This window comes from Limanda limanda, chromosome 5 (genome assembly GCF_963576545.1).
Source record: "Limanda limanda chromosome 5, fLimLim1.1, whole genome shotgun sequence".
Classification (NCBI taxonomy): Eukaryota; Metazoa; Chordata; class Actinopteri; order Pleuronectiformes; family Pleuronectidae; genus Limanda; species Limanda limanda.
The window spans coordinates 20,798,316-20,817,826 of NC_083640.1; the positions used below are offsets into that span (position 1 = coordinate 20,798,316).

Consider the following 19,511-nt stretch of genomic DNA (forward strand, 5'->3'; position numbering starts at 1 on the left):
GATGATTATTGTATCATTATTTTAGTGTAGGTCTGGAATTATCAGTTATTTTGAGATTACTTTCTCCATTAATCTGTCAATTATTTGGTCTGTGAAATGTCAAATGGTGAAGAAATGAAATTATAATAATTAAAATAACAATGCGATGACTTCAGATTCATAGTTGACTCAAAACCCAAATATGTAGAGTTTACTAATAAAATAAATAAAATAATTTCAATTAAGGAGATAGATAATCCTCTTGTCAAGTTTCCAGAGACAAACAAGGTGTCTTAAAAATTACCTACCGCAGGCAAACAAAGAGCTGAAACCTTTGTGATTTGTAAATGTGTAACCAGCTAACTAAGTCTATTTGCTTGATAAATGACAGTTGACAATTATTATGGTCTAGAATAGTGGGTGAAAAAAACAAAAACAAACGATAGACCTGAGAAGTTTCTCATCAACAAGACGTACTGCCTGGCAGCCTCAGGCTCTCTGATGAGATGAGATCGTCATAGTGAAGCCAGGATATTAGAAGCTTTTAGCGTCATAAATGGAGATATTGATCTCTCCGTTTATCTTTCCTATGTCTCCAAGCAGATGACGCAGTCCTGGACGATGTAATCGGACTGAAGACTTCATCTGCATTGTTCACACCAGAGCGAGATCGAGGCGGGACAAAGATAGAGGAGGACGACGACATTGAATACACAAGGATGGGCGTGGGGAAAAACACCACCACCAAGACGATGGACAGCAGCAGTGAGGGAGGAAAATATGAAGAGGAGGGAAAACATGGCGCTGATTTCTACCCTATTCCGGTACACAACTGTTTATTGGCCTTTTTTATTGTTGTAAACCATTTTTCCTTTTTCCACAGACTCATCATGAACGCTCATAATGAACAAATGACACAAACAGTGTTTGGTCAATGTGCATGAAAACATATAATTACTGTTCTGTTCCTTCACCTCCTCCAGTCTCTCTTTCTTTGACTTACACACACGCTGAGTTGGTACACACAAGCTGTCTTCTTCATGGCCAGTTTCTGTCTGCTGCTGCGGCTCTGTCCATCCATTCCCTTTTGTTTGTAGGTCCAAGGCAAAATGACAACAATGGCTATGTATTCATGAGTCCATTCATAAATCACACGCAGACACAAAGCCCTGCTTTATTATAACAGTTTTTCCATAAATCCAGTGGTGGATTTCTGCTAGGTAGAATGTCCTGAGCCCCTTCAGCATTCCTAACCTCACCTGCGGTCATGGATTGTTGGTGGTGATCAAAACAGATAACAGTGAAGATGAGGGCGAATGTCAAACTGACCATATGACAAAGACACCCGTATCACACTGACTGGTCAGCCTTGTGAAGGTGGGAGAGCAGCCAAGGATTGGGCTTCTGTATCCATCTTTCTATTTTTGCATTTCACAGAATTATTTGTGGTACTTTTCATTCAACAACCGACAACACTTTGAGCGTCTCAATGGAGAGGCTGTCTAATGATTCATATTAAAACAATGTCACACCTCCCCCTTGTCACTCCATCCTCCAACGTGACAGTTTAAGAACAGCTACTAACACTTGATTAGAGACAGCACATCTTAAAAGCTTGTTTCTGTGAGACCATAAATCTGCCTTAAGCCTGATGCCACTGCAAGTGCCAGACAAAAATAGATGAATGAATTTTCACTTTTGGTTGAGTATTTATATTTTATTTTGCTGCATGCTACTACATTAAAGTACAGTACTTTGATAAGGATACTAATCTCTGTTAAAGGAAATACTCACTTGCTAATAAAACATAAAACTCTCTTTATGTTATTTTTTTCCAGCTGAGCAGTGGTTTAATGTCGCTGCTCTCTACAGTGTTGTAGGCAAACTGCAGTTTTCATCACAGCGCTTTAATGAACCCACTGTGTGACACCTGCCCACAACAATTTGGGACATTGTCCAAGTTAGCAGCCAGCTGACAAGCACAGTGGAGCATTTAATAGTTAGAAGTTAGGGGAGATCGGAACTAAATAGCATCAGCTTTCCATAAACAAGGCTCTAAGTAAATGCTACTGGTACCGTATATGTTCCATGTGCTAACATCCACTGCTACAACATTCACTTTATCTGCTTTATAAGTTGGTCATGTTGGTGTTTTATTTACATATTGTTTCCAAAACCCCTAAGATAAAACTTCCCAGAGAGTTATGACATTGACCCTGAAGGCTGCTAGGTTCCTTTTGTAAACGAAGATAATCCCGATCCACTTTGTTAAAATAATCACAAGGCGTCATCAATGTCGTTTTCTGAAGCTGTTAAGAGGAACACAAAGGGCAGAAAATATGATATGAACTTAAACTTCCTTTGCCTTTTTATTATGTCCCATTGACACATTGTGAACAGATCCTCCAACAATATAGACCTTCACCCCCACCATTCATTTACATGTATACAGCCTGCTGCTCAGTATTTTTATAGATGCATGTAGATTCAGCAGACTTGTTTTTCCTCGCAGGTACACACATCTGTCCTCGACCTAAGGTTTTTATCAGATGGAATCACAGGACTCTGCAGTAAAAACTGGGCTGTAAAAATCACTTTTCAACAACACAGTAATTAGACATGTGGCAGCGTCTGTTTCTGTGGATCTTGTTCTCTGGGCACAGAAACACTCAAATAAATCTATTTAAATTAAATTATTAAAATTAGTAAGTTATTTTTTTAGTCTATTCATTATAATGTTTTAATGAACTTCCATTTGTTGATATGCTATACATGACGTGTACATGTGAGACTCCCACACATACTCAGACACTTGTAATTCAGCAGGATTGCATACTCCTCTTTTGAACTCTACATATGTGGATTTCTTTTTTCTCTGCACAGATATTCTCTTGTAAATATATATTTATGTGTAGGCCTATTAAAAGTCTAAATTGCATGTGATTGTGTGTTTAGGTGGTGGTCAACGGAGTTGGTGCTGCAAGTGGAGACCAGGACACTGAGAATACAGAGCTGATGGCGATATACAGTAAAGATAATCAGGCCGCAGAAAAGGTAAGACGAGAGAAAACGAATGAATCATAATCCTTGTAATATTAATTCTAATCATCCAAAGTACTTGTTAACTCCCTCAGTTTAAGCAACGACTGACAAATCGTCACATGACTCAACATGCTTACTCACACAGTAACGGGCTTTGTGCTGCACCCTGTAATTTAGTTCATCCACAGTCAGCATCACCGTTTGAATGACTTGACTTTTCTTCCCTTACGCCACAAAGACGCACCCCCTCCCTCTTTGTTGGTCTGTGTTGTGGTCCAAACTTGTCTCTTTGTTCTGATGATCTGTCTGAGCGTGAATTAGTGCATGTGTGTCCCTTACTGTGAAACAGCCAGCCCTCTTCACGTGTTTAAGGTGAAATGGAATCATCTCAGATAAATGTAAACCTAACAGAAAAAGTTTTGCTCACTGTCACTGTGACTGTGCGTTTTCCTTTGTTGAGAGAATGAAATCATGTCATGTGCTTCACTTCACACTTCCTTCTCTCCCTTTCACTGCCTTGTTTTTTTTATGACCTTTTTCATTCAGCAAATTCAGCCTTTCTCTTATCTGCTCAGGACAGGCTGTTCTCACGTTAACATGTGATAATGGTTCGGTGTCATAACGATTGATGCGCTGTATTTTTGTATCAGTATAATATTCCAAGATACATTTTGGCCCTTTCCATGAAGTAAAGAACACAGGAAAACGTAAATATGTCAGGAAAGATGTGAAATATGTTTCTTTGTATGTGTAGAGCTCGATGTCTGAGACGCTGGACAGCACAGACAGTATTGATGCAAGGAGGAACGATATGATCTATACCATTGAAGACACCCCACCCTGGTACCTGTGTGTGTTCCTGGGCATGCAGGTAAATCTTCAGACTGATTTATTTTCTGTCATCTGTATATTTATGTCTCCCTGACTAAAATAGGTATTTGAAGTGTTTTTCACTTATAATATCAGGGAGAAAAAAAGGAATCTTCAGAAGTGTCAGTGCACATCTGGACATAGTGTAAAATATTGTTTTAATGCCATTATCCTGGAAATAATATGGGAATACCAATCAACCTCATGGATCCACACCACACCTGATCAAAACTTCCTGGAAATTGGTTTGGTAGATTTTAAGTAATCCTGCAGACTCACTGACTGACTGAGACAGATTAACAGACAGACAAATGGCAAAGGAAACATAACCTCCTTGGCGTAGGTAATTAATAATTCAAGTAACCACAAGTGGTTTACTCAGGGGAAGACTGTGGTCAAAAGTTCACAAGAATTAAAGAAGTGGAAACAAGAATGTAGTGTGCCAGGCAGTTATTCATTTTGCTTGTGTGTATTAGTGTTCTCATGATTTGTTAAGCTCATAACCTACCCTGCAAAATTGTACGGTGATGTAACATCTCAAAATGTTATGGATTTTGCTTTGCAGATTTTACAGTCTAAGTCAAACAATAGACACCCACTCTGACTTCTTATCCCTGCAGCACTACTTGACGTGTTTCAGTGGCACGATCGCGGTGCCGTTCCTCCTTGCTGAGGCGATGTGCGTTGGATTCGATCAGTGGGCCACCAGTCAGCTCATAGGGACCATCTTCTTCTGTGTGGGGATCACCACCCTGCTACAGACCACACTGGGCTGCAGGTACACACACACACATACACACACGAATACTTATGAAAAAGACATCAAATTTTATTCTATGTAGCATTAAAAACATCCTATATTTTACTTGTTGAACATTGCTCTGCATGTCATTCTGGAGAGGGGTCTGTGTTTGTAGGTGTGTAGATGTATAGGTGTGTGTGTTAGGACACACACTGTGCTCACACGCCGCATCTAATTTTTCTCTCTCTCACTCTCTAAACTGATGTGTCTGACTCGCTTCAGTAAAAACGTTGATTATTTTTAAATGACGCCGCAATTTCCAAACTAATCACCACATAATGATCGATACTTTTCTCAAAGTAGTTAAATCTTTCTTCAAAGCTCACCTGCATTAATCAGCTCGCTCTTTTACTTTCACACTGACACACATGCACCAAAACAATTTCCCGCCGTTTGCATCGCGAATGATATAGAGCAGCATGTATGAACATGTATGAAAACAGCCCAAGTCATCACTGTAAGTGGACTTAGTGGAGCGGTGTATGACTCCCTGGACGTCTGCCTCGGACCTGGTGGCGCTGTGGCCGGGCTGTGCGCCTTCTACCTCAGGCTGTGGAGCTGTCCGTTGTACCTGTATTTGTTTATTGCAGGTCATATCATCATCGCAACATTTAACAATTTAACATGAATATGTTTTGAAAGTAGCTAACCGTTAAAAGAAGCCAGTTTATATAATATCCCTGACTTTTTAAAAATGTTGCTCAATAGCAGTTGTCTTGTATGTATGTTTTTTATAAGATCATGAGTTGAAAATAAAAAGTGTTTATGTTCATGGCTGCAGTTTTCCTGTGTGGCTGAAACTTTCTTGTTGCATTTATTAGAACAAAATTCAAAAGTAGATGATAGAATCTGATTTAAGCGGTAGCTAAATCAATCCAGTGCATGCCGTCAGTGGGAGCTTCTTGTCGTCCAACTATTGCATCATTCCTGGGCAAGCAGGTTGTATAAGTTTGAAGCTATAATTGATTAAACACAGATCTGTCATAAGTCAGCAGTACCTCATTTGACCTCGTTTCTCAAACACTTATTACATTTGTCAATCTAAGATCTGTGTTTTCACCTCATGTCACCCTGCTGCTGCTCAAACTCTCCCCTCCTCCTTGTGGTCTTTTTTTCCCCCTCTGTCCTCACTTCTTCTCGAGCCGTGCAGTCTTACTCACATTCCTTTAGCCTTTTGATTTGATTGGTTGCATATATTGTGTGTGTGTGTGGTTCGTAATCAGTGTATCACCTGCTTTATCAGTTTTACCCCCCCATCATTAAACTACAACTGACCTGAAACATTACTTCTTGTCATATATATTATCCAAACTATCGTAACTATGTTTTGATAAAACCCAGATCATGTTGTCATTGGGTATTATTTAGATTTAAGAGGGGCAGTTCAACAAACTCCATTTTAGAAAATAAACCTAATCTTTCCATTGCGCTCTCTCACTGTCTCCTTATTGTTCCCATTGTGCTACAGCAGCCAAATCACCTCATTGGGACAAACTCAGAAACGCATAATCCCTTCCTGTTCTTTTTGACACAGCGCTCTTGACTCATGCCTCAAGGAAAACTGGGTTCAGTGCTGGTTATCACGGCTGGTTTAAAAATGGTCTCAAGAGTTTTCCATAAAAAAGGGGAACTTGTGGGAAATTATTGGGATTAAATGTGAAAAGTGTTGCAAGAACATCCTAAATGTCCTCACTTATACTCATAATGTTACTCAGCCGAATCTCTCATTAGCCTGCAGGATGAGCTGCATTTATTTCTCCTTTAACTGACTGCAGTTCAAGTTATAATGGGGAAGAAATCCACACTATTTGCAGAGAGCTCATTAGATAAACTTCGGTTTTCATCTGAGCTTTAATGGAGACATGGTAGTAAAAGATGGACATGTTTAAATTAAAATGGTTTAATCTTGACAGATCATTTTTATTTAACACATTTTGATGTTTAAAGTCTCATTAACTTCAGATAAACCTCTGAATATTTCTCAATGATACAATGACAGTGAACTACTTAGTCCTTTTGAGGAAGTTTATCAGGAAGGAAATGTTTAATGGCAGGTATGAACAGGAAGAACAGCAGCAGCAGGAAGACAAATTTATAATTTGTTTTCCTAGACAGCTGATTCTTGTTCTAAGACTAGTTTTGCCTGGTGAATAACAAGAAGACACAATCCTTTTTTTTTATGTTGTGCAGGTAAAGATATTGTATATTCAGCAGGTCAATAAAAATCAGGTCACTATTGGTTATTCTAATGTCTTGAAATACTCCGACACTCGCATGTGAGAACTGGATGCCAAACACTGATTAATTTGGAAATAAGCTTTGAACTATGTTGAGGAGGTGTTGAAATGTAGTGAGGAGCATTTACAGGAACCAACAATAGTGGAGGGGGGGGGGGTAAACATTGAGCAGTTTCGTGAGTCAGCGTTTTTTCCAGGAAAAAGTTCAGTGTGAATGAAATCGTCCATACGTGTTCCCTGTTTGTTTGTGCAGCTGCTACCTGCAGTCGAAACTTACAGTTGACATAACAAACTCAACTAAGAAAGTAAAGTTGACTGATCGTGAGTCTTTTTTACAATTACTTTATTTAAATTTTTATTCCAGGGTTTTATTGAAATTTCAATACACTGCACTAGTGTCCGGCAGCAAAACATATAAGAATTATTTCAAAAACCCGGATATAATTAGTTTTAATTTATTAACTTAATACAAGGTGCATAAAAACCTAACTAAAATCAGTATTCATCGAGAGTTCTTTTAAAAAAAGACCAGTTGTCATTACACTCACAGTTTTTCCGGGTACGAGGCAGGTTGGTGGTTCCAGCCATCACGGACAACTTGCCTCAGTTCTTCTGTGGTTTCCATCCATTTCAGTGTCTTCTCTCTCTTCACGTGATCCCAGACTGACTCCATGATGTTCAGATCAGGCCTCTGGTTCCACCTTCTATTGTCAGTAGCGTGATGTATAATAATCATCTAAAGTGCCAAATCTTTTCAAAAGAACTGAAGTTGCCGTATGAAAGTGCCCGGCTCCACCTTGGCTTAACTTTAAGCTTTTTTATTGTATCTCAGCAGAAGTGTTTTATGACGGTGATATAACGAAGGAATCACTTTGATGTTCTCGCTCAAATTATTTTGTGTACAAGGATTTAAACCACTTATCTGTGTTACGCCTACATTCTTTAAACATGAAAACAACTTGTTCCTAGAGTATCTGTTCTGTAAATATTTAACTTTTTAAAGCAGACTTATAGGCAAAGGTAATTACTCACATTACTTAGGTGACTAATGATTGCACACACTCTCATAGCCACAGATTAAAAACATTTTTTAAAGTTTGATTTATGTACCATCAAAATTCACCGTTATAAATGCTCACTTCCTCGTTCTTAATATGTCCTCCCTCCCTTTTTTAAAAGCTGATTACGATCCAATCCATTTCCTCTAATCTGACGTCATTACAGTACATTTATTCTGTTGGAGCTATGATCGGATCTTATCATATTTCTCTACTGTCATTACACCTCGTCACAGTTGTAAATTGCAGATCAGCCACACTGTAGAGTGTACCGTTACCTAATATATCAAATTTGTTATTAATGAGTGATCATAAAATGGTGGTTTTGGCTGGTTTGAAGTGAAAAGAAGAAAATGGGAGAAGCAGGGAAATCCCTGACCTTTATTTAACTGACAAAATGCACACAATGATATGAAGATAGATGGGAACATTTTCTAGTAAGAAAACTGTGCTGACCCCTGGTGGTCCTACACAGAAAATCCCTTTTATTTGCTGCTTAATTCTTACTCCCCCTGTTGTGCTGATTGATTATTTGGGCTCGATAAACGTCATTTCTAACGATGCTTTCCCTGTGTTTAGGTTGCCTTTGTTCCAAGCCAGCGCTTTTGCCTTCCTCGCACCAGCCAGAGCCATCCTGTCGCTGGACAAGTGGAAGTGTAACAGCACAGGTGACTCCTCTTTGCTTCACTCTCTCACAGACATCCACATCTGTTATAACAAAGTAATGGAAACTGGGGATTGCTACATTTTTGTATTCCCTTCTCCAAATGCATGGTATCAAAGATTTTATTGCAAGGATGGGAAGAGTTATGATTCACAGGTCATATTCTTATTTTCTAACCTCTCGCCTTTTCTACCACTAGATGTTCCCATGTTTAACAGCACACAGCTCCTCAACACAGAGGAAATCTGGCACCCCAGGATACGAGAGGTGAGGCAACAAAGGACAAATTAACTCAGCCTTGCTAAAAATAAATAGATATATTAAGTTAGTATTGTCTATTTGCAAAAATTATAATGAAATATGCCATATTAGAAGTAGATTTGGCATAAAACAAATATGCCCTTTAATAAGCTGTTGCATTCTATATATATATATACACAAACCGTAGTCGGAAAGATCCTTTTCAAGATAACAATTTAACGTCACTGCTCCGTGTATGGCTGCAGGCTTTTGTTTGTGTGACGAGCTGTTCATTTCTATTAACCTTTCCTATTTGCGTCAGCCGGTAGAGTAACTGTTCTTTGTGCGACATGTGAACGAGACTAAATTCAATCAGACCGAATCAAATTGTTGAATGGAACATCGATGAGCCGCCGGCAGCAGGAACGTGCAGGTGATAAAAGTGATGGAGAACAGGGAGACGGAAATAAGGCAGGACAAATGGGATTAACACTAAGAAGCATCAAATGACAACTCGATATCTGGCGATTCTTTAACCCTTTCTCCTCCAACTATGATACAAATAAAATGTCTTATCTTTATTTTTTAATTTAGACGTTTTGTTCCACTTATTACTTGGATAATGCGGAAAATGAAAGTTGTACAGGAGTTCCCCTGGGAAATCATATTAATTTCTTCAAAGCTAAACCACAATGTGATTGATCAGTGCTAACACATTTAGTCTCATGATCTGTGTAGTGGATGGTCCGAACAATCTTGTCATTCGTGCACGTTGTTGCATGGTTTACTGCTACCGCTCTTTTTCTCTGAAATCCAGCATTATAATCATGCCAATTTATTGTAAGTGTTCAGTAACAATCTACCCACAGTTGCTTTTGTCAGAGTCCCCCTCAGCCTGCACGCTTTCACAGAGTTACTGATAACAATAAAGATTAAAAAACATTTTAAACTCCTCCGTTATTTAAGTGGGTACCTCCTCAATGTTTTTCTTTCCTATAGTTCCTAAAACTATCATTGTCTTTCCTTCACTCTGTCAGATCCAGGGGGCCATCATCGTGTCCTCTCTAATTGAAGTGTGTATTGGAGCACTGGGTCTTCCCGGGCTCCTGCTGAAGTACATCGGGCCCCTGACCATCACCCCCACTGTGACCCTCATCGGCCTGTCTGGTTTCCAGGCCGCAGGCGAGAGGGCTGGGAAACACTGGGGCGTTGCTATGCTGTAAGTGCAGACTCTCGTGAGAAGAAATGTACATTTGTGTTTCAACAATGCAGCAGTGCATTTGGCTCTATTAAGGGTGAAAGAACCACAAAACCCCTGAGACTGATTGAATTCACACTGCAACACCATTGTTCTCTGATATTTTGGGTGTAGTTTCACCTCAAGATAAGATATCAATTTTAGTTCTACAACAGGGAAATTTGCAGTATTACACCAGCAAGAGTCAAAAAGACATCGGCAAGTAACAAGCAACATGCAATCAGGAATAATAAGAAATTATATAGAAAAATATTAATGTAATTTGACTGGTATATACAGTGTAAAGCTTTTGTACGAAGAGTTTTTCCACAGTAGCGTGGAGCTCTTTCAGGCAACTCATTTATCGTGACTTCATCAGCAAAATTATCTTTCTAGATCTTCATTTTACACAGAATATCTTTGCTTCCCAAGAATGAGCAGATATGAGTAAGTGTGTGATAGAAAGAAAGCCTATTCTACTCCAAAAAAGTATGTATCACCTTGAATATAAAGATAAAGAGGGTTAAGTGATAAACAAAGATCTTCATCAACGCGGTGACATTCAGGTGGTGTGACATGCTGTTTCACGGTTGTTTACACTGTAGCTGCAGGGACAGAGGATATGAGCCTGTAATTGTCACTGATTTGCTCATTCTCAGGCAGTTGGGATAATTGATTGGCTGTGGGGGCCATAGTGAGACGAAAATGGAAGGGGACCACCTTTAATATATGTATAAAACATTCACAACAGTCTCGTCAGGATTCAGGTGAGGGGTGTTGCAGCAGGTGGAGGCAGAATGTAAAATATGAGAAAGTCCGCTAGTAACTCAAGAGCTTTTCTGTTTGCAGGACTATCTTCTTGGTGCTGCTCTTCTCTCAATATGCCAGAAATGTTCAGTTCCCTCTCCCAGTCTACAAAGCCAAGAAAGGCTGGACGACCTATAAACTTCAAGTCTTCAAAATGTTCCCCGTAAGTACACGACTTAAAACATGAAAGTAAATGTATCTCAGATTGTTGCCTTTTGTACCAAGTCTATCTGGGCTCCACTTCTTCTCTTCTCTTAATTAATTTACCTTGGTTTCTTTTCAACTCTCCCTCTTGTCACATCTCAGCAGAATCTAATCTATCCTATGTAGGAGGTGAAGAGGTTATCACTCTGCGATCCTCCATGTACAGTGTGAATCAGTCTTCTCCTGCCCTCTGCTGGTAGATTAATAAAATGATAAAAACTCTTAAATTCACATCAAAGTTGCAAGCGACTCTGACTTGTATACGTCTCCTCAAAAGGCTTCCTGTGACTTTTAAAATTCACTTCTCTGGAAGATAAAATCTGCTGAAAGATTAGTAAGAATTAAAAAATTATAGTCCTAATGAAATGAAGGCTACAGAGTGTTGAATGAAATATGCAGACATGGTATATCAATCAATCAATCAATCAAATTTTATTTGTATAGCCCACATTCACAAATCACAATTCGTCTCATAGGGCTTTAACATAGTGTGACATCCTCTGTCCAAAACCCTCAACAAGAGTAACGAAAAACTACTAAAAACCCTTTTAACAGGTAAAAATATGTAGACACCTCAGAGAGAGCCACATGTGAGGGATCCCTCTCCCAGGACGGACAGAAGTGCAATAGATGTCAAGTGTAGGAAAACATCATCGGGATAAAGTTTTTTTTACTGGAGAAATGTGCTCTCTTTTCTTGGTTCTCGTCAGGACACGTGCTGTGGCATTTTGGACCAGCTGCAGTCCAGTCTCGATGTAACAAAGGCGTGGACTAGTTTTTCTGCATCTTTTTGCGAAAGGACATGTCTGATTTTTGAGATATTACGCGGATATTAGTGGAAAAAGGCGGTCCTAGAAATTTGTTTTAAGTGACTATTAAAGGACAAATCAGGATCGAAGATCACTCCCAAGTTCCTGACTGTTTCATTGGAAGCAAGGGCAATGTCATCTAGCGCAGCTATATCATTAGATAATGTTTCTCTAAGGTGTTTGGGGCCGAGTATTATAACCTCAGTTTTATCTGAGTTTAATAAGAGAAAATTGCGGGTCATGTCCTTGAGACATGCTCGAAGTTTAGTTAATTGATTACTTTGATCAGGTTTTATTGACAAATATAACTGGGTGTCATCCGCTTAGCAGTGAAAATTTACCGAGTGTGTCCTGATAATGTTTCCTAGTGGAAGCATATATAATGAGAATAAAATCGGGCTGAGCACAGAGCCCTGTGGAACACCATGGTTAACTTTGGTGCGCACAGATGACTCATCATTAATTTGTACGAATTGGTTTAAACAGTTTAGGGCGGTTCCATTAATGTTAATTAACTGTTTTAGTCTCTGTAAATTTGATGGTCAATTGTGTCAAATGCTGCACTGAGATCTAACAGAACGAGGACAGACACAAGTCCCTGATCTGAAGCTATTAGAAGGTCATTAGTGACTTTTGCCAGGGCTGTCTCTGTGCTGTGATTGGTTCTAAACCCAGACTGAAAGTCTTCATATATATTATTTTTCTACATGTCAGAGTACAGTATGGATCCCGGGTTGGGGTTTGGCAAAAAAAGCCCCACTCAAAGGTTCCAAAAAATGTATTTAATAGAAAGAAAAATATATTAGTATGCAAATATTTGAATTGCTAGAGATTTCTGAACCAGTGACACAGAAAAGCAGGATTGGAACTGGCAAAATTAAAAACAAATTCCCTTTGTCTTTCTCCTCAGATCATCATGGCCATCCTGGTGTCATGGCTGTTGTGCTTCATTTTCACCGTGACTGACGTTTTCCCGCCAGAGAAGGACAAGTACGGTTACTACGCCCGCACAGATGCACGACAAGGAATCATCCAGGCCGCTCCGTGGTTTAAGATCCCATATCCCTGTAAGTGTTTGAGGTTTTGGTTTGCTCTGACAGAAATTAAAACAATTAAAAGACACGTTTCAAACGCTTATTCAGGCCCATATACAACATGCATATTCTATATTGACAGAATGAGTAGGGGCCGGTTTCTGTAAGCTCTTTGATTGTATGTGTTTCAACTGTATTAACATTATAAACATGGACCGCAGCTAAAGCCCAGCCAGAAACAATGAGTCAAAATCCTATTAAACATAGTTTCTGTTTAAATGCAGTTTCTCTCTGCTCTCACCTCCACAGTCCAGTGGGGTTTTCCAACTGTAACCGTGGCAGGGGTGATCGGTATGATGAGCGCTGTGGTGGCCAGCATCATCGAGTCGATTGGAGATTACTATGCCTGCGCTCGACTCTCTTGCGCTCCTCCACCTCCCGTCCATGCCATCAACAGGTAACTCCTCGGTTTCTTTAGTTCCTTATTTCGCTCTATTACTCAGGAAGCAAAGAACGAGTAATTTACTGTTTCAGATACTGTAATTGGTCTGTTTTCCTCTGTCTCTGTAGGGGCATATTCATGGAGGGTGTTTCCTGTGTGCTCGATGGGCTTTTTGGCACCGGAAATGGTTCCACCTCCTCCAGTCCAAATATTGGTGTCCTGGGAATCACAAAGGTATCAGGCGCCTGCACTCTATGTTTTTTCTTTATCCGTTAATCGTTATTTAGCTTTTTTGTTGTTTCTGCCTCTCTTTGCATTCTCCTTTGCTCATACCCATCTATATCTGAAACAATAAGCATCTTTATTGATTGCCAGAACAATTGTCATACACTGTAAAATAGATGGTTTGATCTCAGCTCTTAATATTCAATCCCCTCCACTTTAATGTGTCAATGCAGCATTGGGCTCACAGACTGTCTTCCCCCCCTCCAGGTGGGCAGCAGGCGTGTGATCCAGTACGGAGCTGCCATGATGTTGCTGCTGGGCATGGTGGGTAAATTCAGCGCCCTGTTTGCCTCTCTGCCTGACCCTGTCCTGGGAGCTCTGTTCTGCACCTTGTTCGGTATGATCACTGCAGTCGGACTCTCCAACCTGCAGTTTGTGGACCTCAACTCCTCCAGGAACCTCTTTGTCCTGGGCTTCTCCATTTTCTTCGGCCTGATGCTGCCGAGCTACCTTAAAAAGAACCCTCTGGTCACAGGTGAGCGGGGGGGGGAGGGACTCCCGACAAATTAAGGGTCAATATCAACATGAAGATTCATCGTTACATTTACATCGATAACAGTTAATGGAAAGTTAGCTTGTGCACAACGTTCTCCACCCTTTCAGTGAATTTGTTATGATAATGAGAGTTTACTGCTCCCTACAAATAATTCATATTTGTGCAATTTCTGTGGGTAACCTTTGTTTGATATATTCAGTTAATACATATTAGATGTTGTTCTTTTTATGTATCACCTTGTATCACCGCCATCACCTCCAGCTGCAGCTCTCACCATCCTTTGAAAAGATTTATCTTGTTAAAGTTAGACCGAAGACTTGTGGTTATCCTAATCGTTTAAAACTATGAACACAAGGATGAGCAATACTGACCCAACCTTCTCTGTTATGATTGAACCCACACAAGTAATGTACACATCGTGAATTATCCTCTTTTCTTTGTCTTCCTCAGGCATTGTTGAGATTGACCAGGTGCTGAACGTGCTGCTCACCACGGCCATGTTTGTTGGAGGCTCAGTTGCCTTCGTTTTGGACAACACTATCCCTGGTAAGGTGTTCAATCCTCTGTCTTTCTCTTTGTCAAACTGATGATTTAAAACCATAAAAAAACATTTAAATTGTGCTGTAAATTCTTACAGCACTCTTACAGCCTTGCTTTAACTATAATGGTAGTTAAAGCAAGGCTCAAGCTTTAACCTGGAGGACGAATGGGCAGACACATGGCTAGATTAACCGTTACAATGGATCTATGACTTTTTGTATCTTTGTGTCTTTAAAAGGATAAAAAAAAAGATTCTAACTCATGTTGTCCTTCATGGTTTTGTTTATTCACTCCTCTTGTCTCGTCAGGTACCCTTGAAGAACGAGGCGTCAAGAAGCTGAAGCTTGGCTCTGGTCTCAGCACAGCAGAACTGGAAGGGATGAAATCTTATGACTTGCCATTTGGAATGGACTTCATTCGCAGACACCCAGTCTTCAAGTACATCCCCATCAGCCCTACATTCACAGGCTACCAGTGGGGGAGGCTACAGGAATCCTGCAGGAACAGAATGGGACATGGAGATGCGGTGAAGGGAGGAGGAATGGGAGGGGAGGGAGGCGCGCCACCAGGAGAGAGTCGGGTATAGCCAACAGGCTTATGGTCAATGGAAAGCAAGGGATGATACACTGGGATAAACTGATGGGAGAGTGGAGGACGGAAGCTGTGCAGGATTTGGTGGAAGAAAATGTGACGCACCGACCCCTTCGTCATTATGTGTTTTCTTTATCTTGTGTCTGTCTTTTTCTGCTTCCCACCACGCTGTTTCTAAAGCTCGCTACAGCAAATCAAAGCATGTTACCAGACGTCATCACCACACAGATGATTTGGTGTTTGTGCATATGTCCACAATATGCAGCATGAGATGGATCGGCACTTTAATCCAGAACGAGAGCGATGGCTGTCAAACAATCAAAGCTGAATGTTTGTGGATTCACTGACTCGTTATCACTGCTAACTACTACTGGCCATGTCAGTTTCTGACACGTTATTCTACTGAGCGGCGACGGTAGATTTGATTATGTCAATTAAGGATTATGCAAAATTACTGTTACAAATCATTTGCCTCAAGACTCATTATGCAACAGCATTAGAGACACAGGCATGCACATCCACCAACAGCCTCACCAAAAACCAAGTGCAGCAATGCACGTCGGGGGGGGTCATGCAGACCGAGTGAAGTTTTTAGTCAGGTGCCCTTACTCATGCAAAGTGATTGTGACTTTATTTTATTTGCACTATCTGCCTCCTGAGTTCAAATGTAGAATGTCACTCCACAACTCGCTCCCCCATTTCTTCAGTAAAACTCCTCAGAGACCCATTGATCAGCTCGTCTCATCTCATAAGAAATTCACTTATTAAAAAGATATAAGTGCAGATATTCACATGATCTCCCGGGACCGGGCAAAAAATCCCCCAACCTTCCAGCTTACTGCATCAGTATTATGCATAATTTAGTAACGAGACCAAAACACTTAGTTTACCTGAACAACCGCGAATCAACGGACTCTCAATTTGGAGTTTTTCTATACTTCAGTTTGGAAGAAACAAATTATTTGTATCTCATAACCCTGAATTAGCTTTTTTCAAATCTTTGCACGCAAATTTTGAAACAAGCTTTTTATAATGCCTGCGCAAAAGCCACAGTAACAGACACGTGGCCTCAAAATGTAATATCTTCACTTCAGGCACGTGTCCTTGGTTTAACAGTAATGTGTGTTAATGTAGGGTTTACAAAAACTGCACCAGAAATATAAACTCGCCCCCCCGCTGCCACTATCCACACCCATGTAGTTTTTCCATCATCGCATTCAGTGAGCCCTTACATAATTGTACTCAGAAGTTAGGGTGGTGATTTTGAGATCAGAAGTTTGGAGAGTTCATTTATTTTGTTCTAAATCCAGGCACACATTGTGCATTGTGTGTATTTGAAGCAGCCAATCATGACTGTTACTGATGTCATTAATAATATATATAATTTTTTTTTTAATAGTGTACATTCCTCCTCCCCTCGGGCTCCGTACCCCTCCCACTCATCTCGCTTTAGTTAGCTCACTGCTGATCTTCATGTCTCCTGTATTTCAGACTGTGTGAGAGCATCAGCAGCCGGAACATTGTCGACCCCCAGAGTGAAGAACAAGTCTCAAATAATTTGACTAAATGTAGGAATAAAATAACAGCTGAAAATCGACTACTAAATATTAGTAGCCTAGTCTAATTGCGATTTTTACTAAGCCAAATTGTTAAAACTCTTTATTACAGCTTCTTATTGTTCTTAAACAATATACCAAATTTACTAATTTTCGAGAAAACAAATGTTGCTTGAAATCTCTTCTCAGCTTTTCATCTCGTCCGTCAAAGCTATTTATTTATTTATGAGAAAAAAGTGGATGTCTAACGATTGCTTGAAGCAGGTTTATTTTCCTCTTGTACAATGTTGAAAATATATTTATTATTACACTAGTTAATGCTCTGTTTAAAAAGAAAGAAAGAAAAATAGTAGGTTTGATGACTTACTGCTCCTCCCGACACCTCGACTGAGATCGGTGCTTTGAGAAACCACCTTTCATAAAGTCAGACTCCACTGTAAAATTTTAAAAAAGTATGCTGCTTCCATTTCATTCCATTTATATCACCTTGTTGATATAAAGAGAGACTCAACGCTTGCAAACTGGATGGTTTATTCAAATTTCAGAGTCAGGGCCTTTTTACTACACGTACTGTTTGCACATGTAATGGTGCCAAGATGATCGGGGTCAGAGTGACTCATTCCCACTGACCTCAAACCCTCTTATGTCCTTATACACCTTCATCATCAGTGTGAACCTTTTGTGTTTGGTTACCTGAGGACTCAACTGTTTTGTTCTGAACATTTAGGGCCTTAGTCTCTGATAGCATTGTTAGCTTTAGCCACATTTAAGCCCCCATCTCTCTTTCTGGTACACTCAGGATTTGACAATTTTGTGTGATCTCACTAATGTCTAGTGTCTGCCTGGAATGATCAAATAGACAATGACAACCCTGACTAAATATCATTGTGAGCACAATTTTCAGCTTTCCTTATCAGAATGCAGTTGCAGTGAAGTCAGATGAAAGTGTTTACAGTGATGCTGCAGCTAAAAGTCCTATTAAGGTCACAGATTAAAATAGGAATTTGTTTTGATGTCGGTATCACCACACGTGTTCTCATTCTGGGCAGACTGACGTCAGTGACGTTACCAAATCCTGGAGAAACCTAAATGCTGATGAGTCTTAAATCAGGCTTGGCTAGTTCCTGATCGTCGATATGTGTGGAACCTGTAAATCTGAAACCTCATCGTGTAAATGTCGGCTGGCAGCTGGACAGCTGTAGATGAGACGTGTTAAACGTTACCACAGCAGCAGGTGTATTTGAAATCCTTGCCCACGCTGTCTAACCTTGTTCCAGGGGCGATGAGGATCACATAGACGTCGAAGAGCCGACCCCACCTCCTGCACCTCCTCTCTATGTGAGGGATCAGATGGCCGGTGGTCTGACGGCCCTGTTATCAATTCTCTTGTAAATGATGTGCACACATTAGCACATGGACAACACGTGACTTTGTTTCCTTTCATATCATGTTTGTGTAACCAGCACTAATTTATCTCACCGACATCACACACACACAAACACACACACACACACACACACACACACTTGTTTAAAGTCTCAAGTCCGGCAGTGAAAACATATTGGTGACCTCATGTTTAGTGTACCTAGTTTGTCCCTGGGAGTTCTTACTGTCGTTTCTGGATGTAGGAGAAGACACCGGCTGGCCATTTTATTGAGAGCCTGTCGGTCTTTGGCAGCTGTGTGAACCTGCCTTATTTCTCTATACCAAGATGATCATTGGATGATTTTGTGCCTCAACACAACTTCCTCTTGATTTAACCCTCCGGTCATGTTACATTCTGTCTTTTTCAAAATGTTATTCACAAGCATATGTGTTTCGCAATCATTACAGAAATTGCTCAGTTACATTACAAAGACCTATGATTTCATGTGGCCAGTCACGACTCCTTGATGCTTTTCAAGCTTTAGTAACAGAGAAGTCGGTTTAACCAGCAGACGGCTCTTGAGAAGGTGGTCATCAGGTGTGTAACACAGACATCAGTCCCTCTTATTTTGAAGGGGATGCTACATTAAGAATATACTATTGTGTCAAGTGTTTTCTCTTTTTTAATGTTTCTGTTCTTTTATACATCATTTTTATGTTTTTACAGGTGAATATTTGTAAGAAACAAACATAACTTTTAATCTTGAATCAAGCTGTAAAACGCACCATTTTGTTCTGTTTATTTAAAGAGTAAATTTGTTTTGATCTTTTAAAATCTGTGGTTCGGAGGAATCGTCTAGTTTGTTTGTTAGAACCTTTTCATATTGTATTTTTTTACTCTAACATTGCTTTGTCCATGTTAACACATTACCAGTATATATAATAGACTGAGCTGACAAACTTTAAATAGATGTAAAAACCACAACAAAAAGAAATGTATATTTAATGGAGTAAAGTTTGCTAAACTAAATTGTGTAAACTAATTGTAGCAAGAAAATGTTTTATCCTTTGTTCCTAAAACTATTTAATATGATGTTACAGAATGAATGCAGTCTACTGTCTTTATTTTTTGTTGTTTTTAACCCAAGGTGAATGAAGGGGAAAGTAAAAGTCTTAGTCTCTGTCTAAAACACGTTTCCTCGACTGAAATGTATTTATTTTCTGTGAGGTCAACGCAGTGTCGTACTATTTAT

At 39.8% G+C, this 19,511-nt stretch overlaps 1 protein-coding gene across 3 annotated transcripts in view; it reads left to right on the forward strand.

The window, feature by feature from the left end:
* Positions 1-19,365, forward strand: part of slc23a2 (solute carrier family 23 member 2) — a 33,610-nt gene extending 14,245 nt beyond the window's left edge. For 2 of the 3 annotated variants that reach the window (XM_061070983.1, XM_061070984.1), the window contains 14 exons: positions 580-803; positions 2,935-3,033; positions 3,776-3,892; positions 4,512-4,669; positions 8,568-8,656; positions 8,852-8,919; positions 9,930-10,111; positions 10,979-11,099; positions 12,860-13,016; positions 13,293-13,440; positions 13,554-13,659; positions 13,918-14,185; positions 14,657-14,752; positions 15,055-19,365. In XM_061070983.1, the coding sequence (XP_060926966.1) occupies positions 580-803; positions 2,935-3,033; positions 3,776-3,892; positions 4,512-4,669; positions 8,568-8,656; positions 8,852-8,919; positions 9,930-10,111; positions 10,979-11,099; positions 12,860-13,016; positions 13,293-13,440; positions 13,554-13,659; positions 13,918-14,185; positions 14,657-14,752; positions 15,055-15,332 (2,111 nt within the window). In that variant the 3' untranslated portion in view covers positions 15,333-19,365. The remainder of the gene's footprint in view (positions 1-579; positions 804-2,934; positions 3,034-3,775; positions 3,893-4,511; positions 4,670-8,567; positions 8,657-8,851; positions 8,920-9,929; positions 10,112-10,978; positions 11,100-12,859; positions 13,017-13,292; positions 13,441-13,553; positions 13,660-13,917; positions 14,186-14,656; positions 14,753-15,054) is intronic. The other variant, XM_061070985.1, reaches the window with a different exon arrangement.
* The last annotated feature ends 146 nt before the right edge of the window (positions 19,366-19,511 follow it).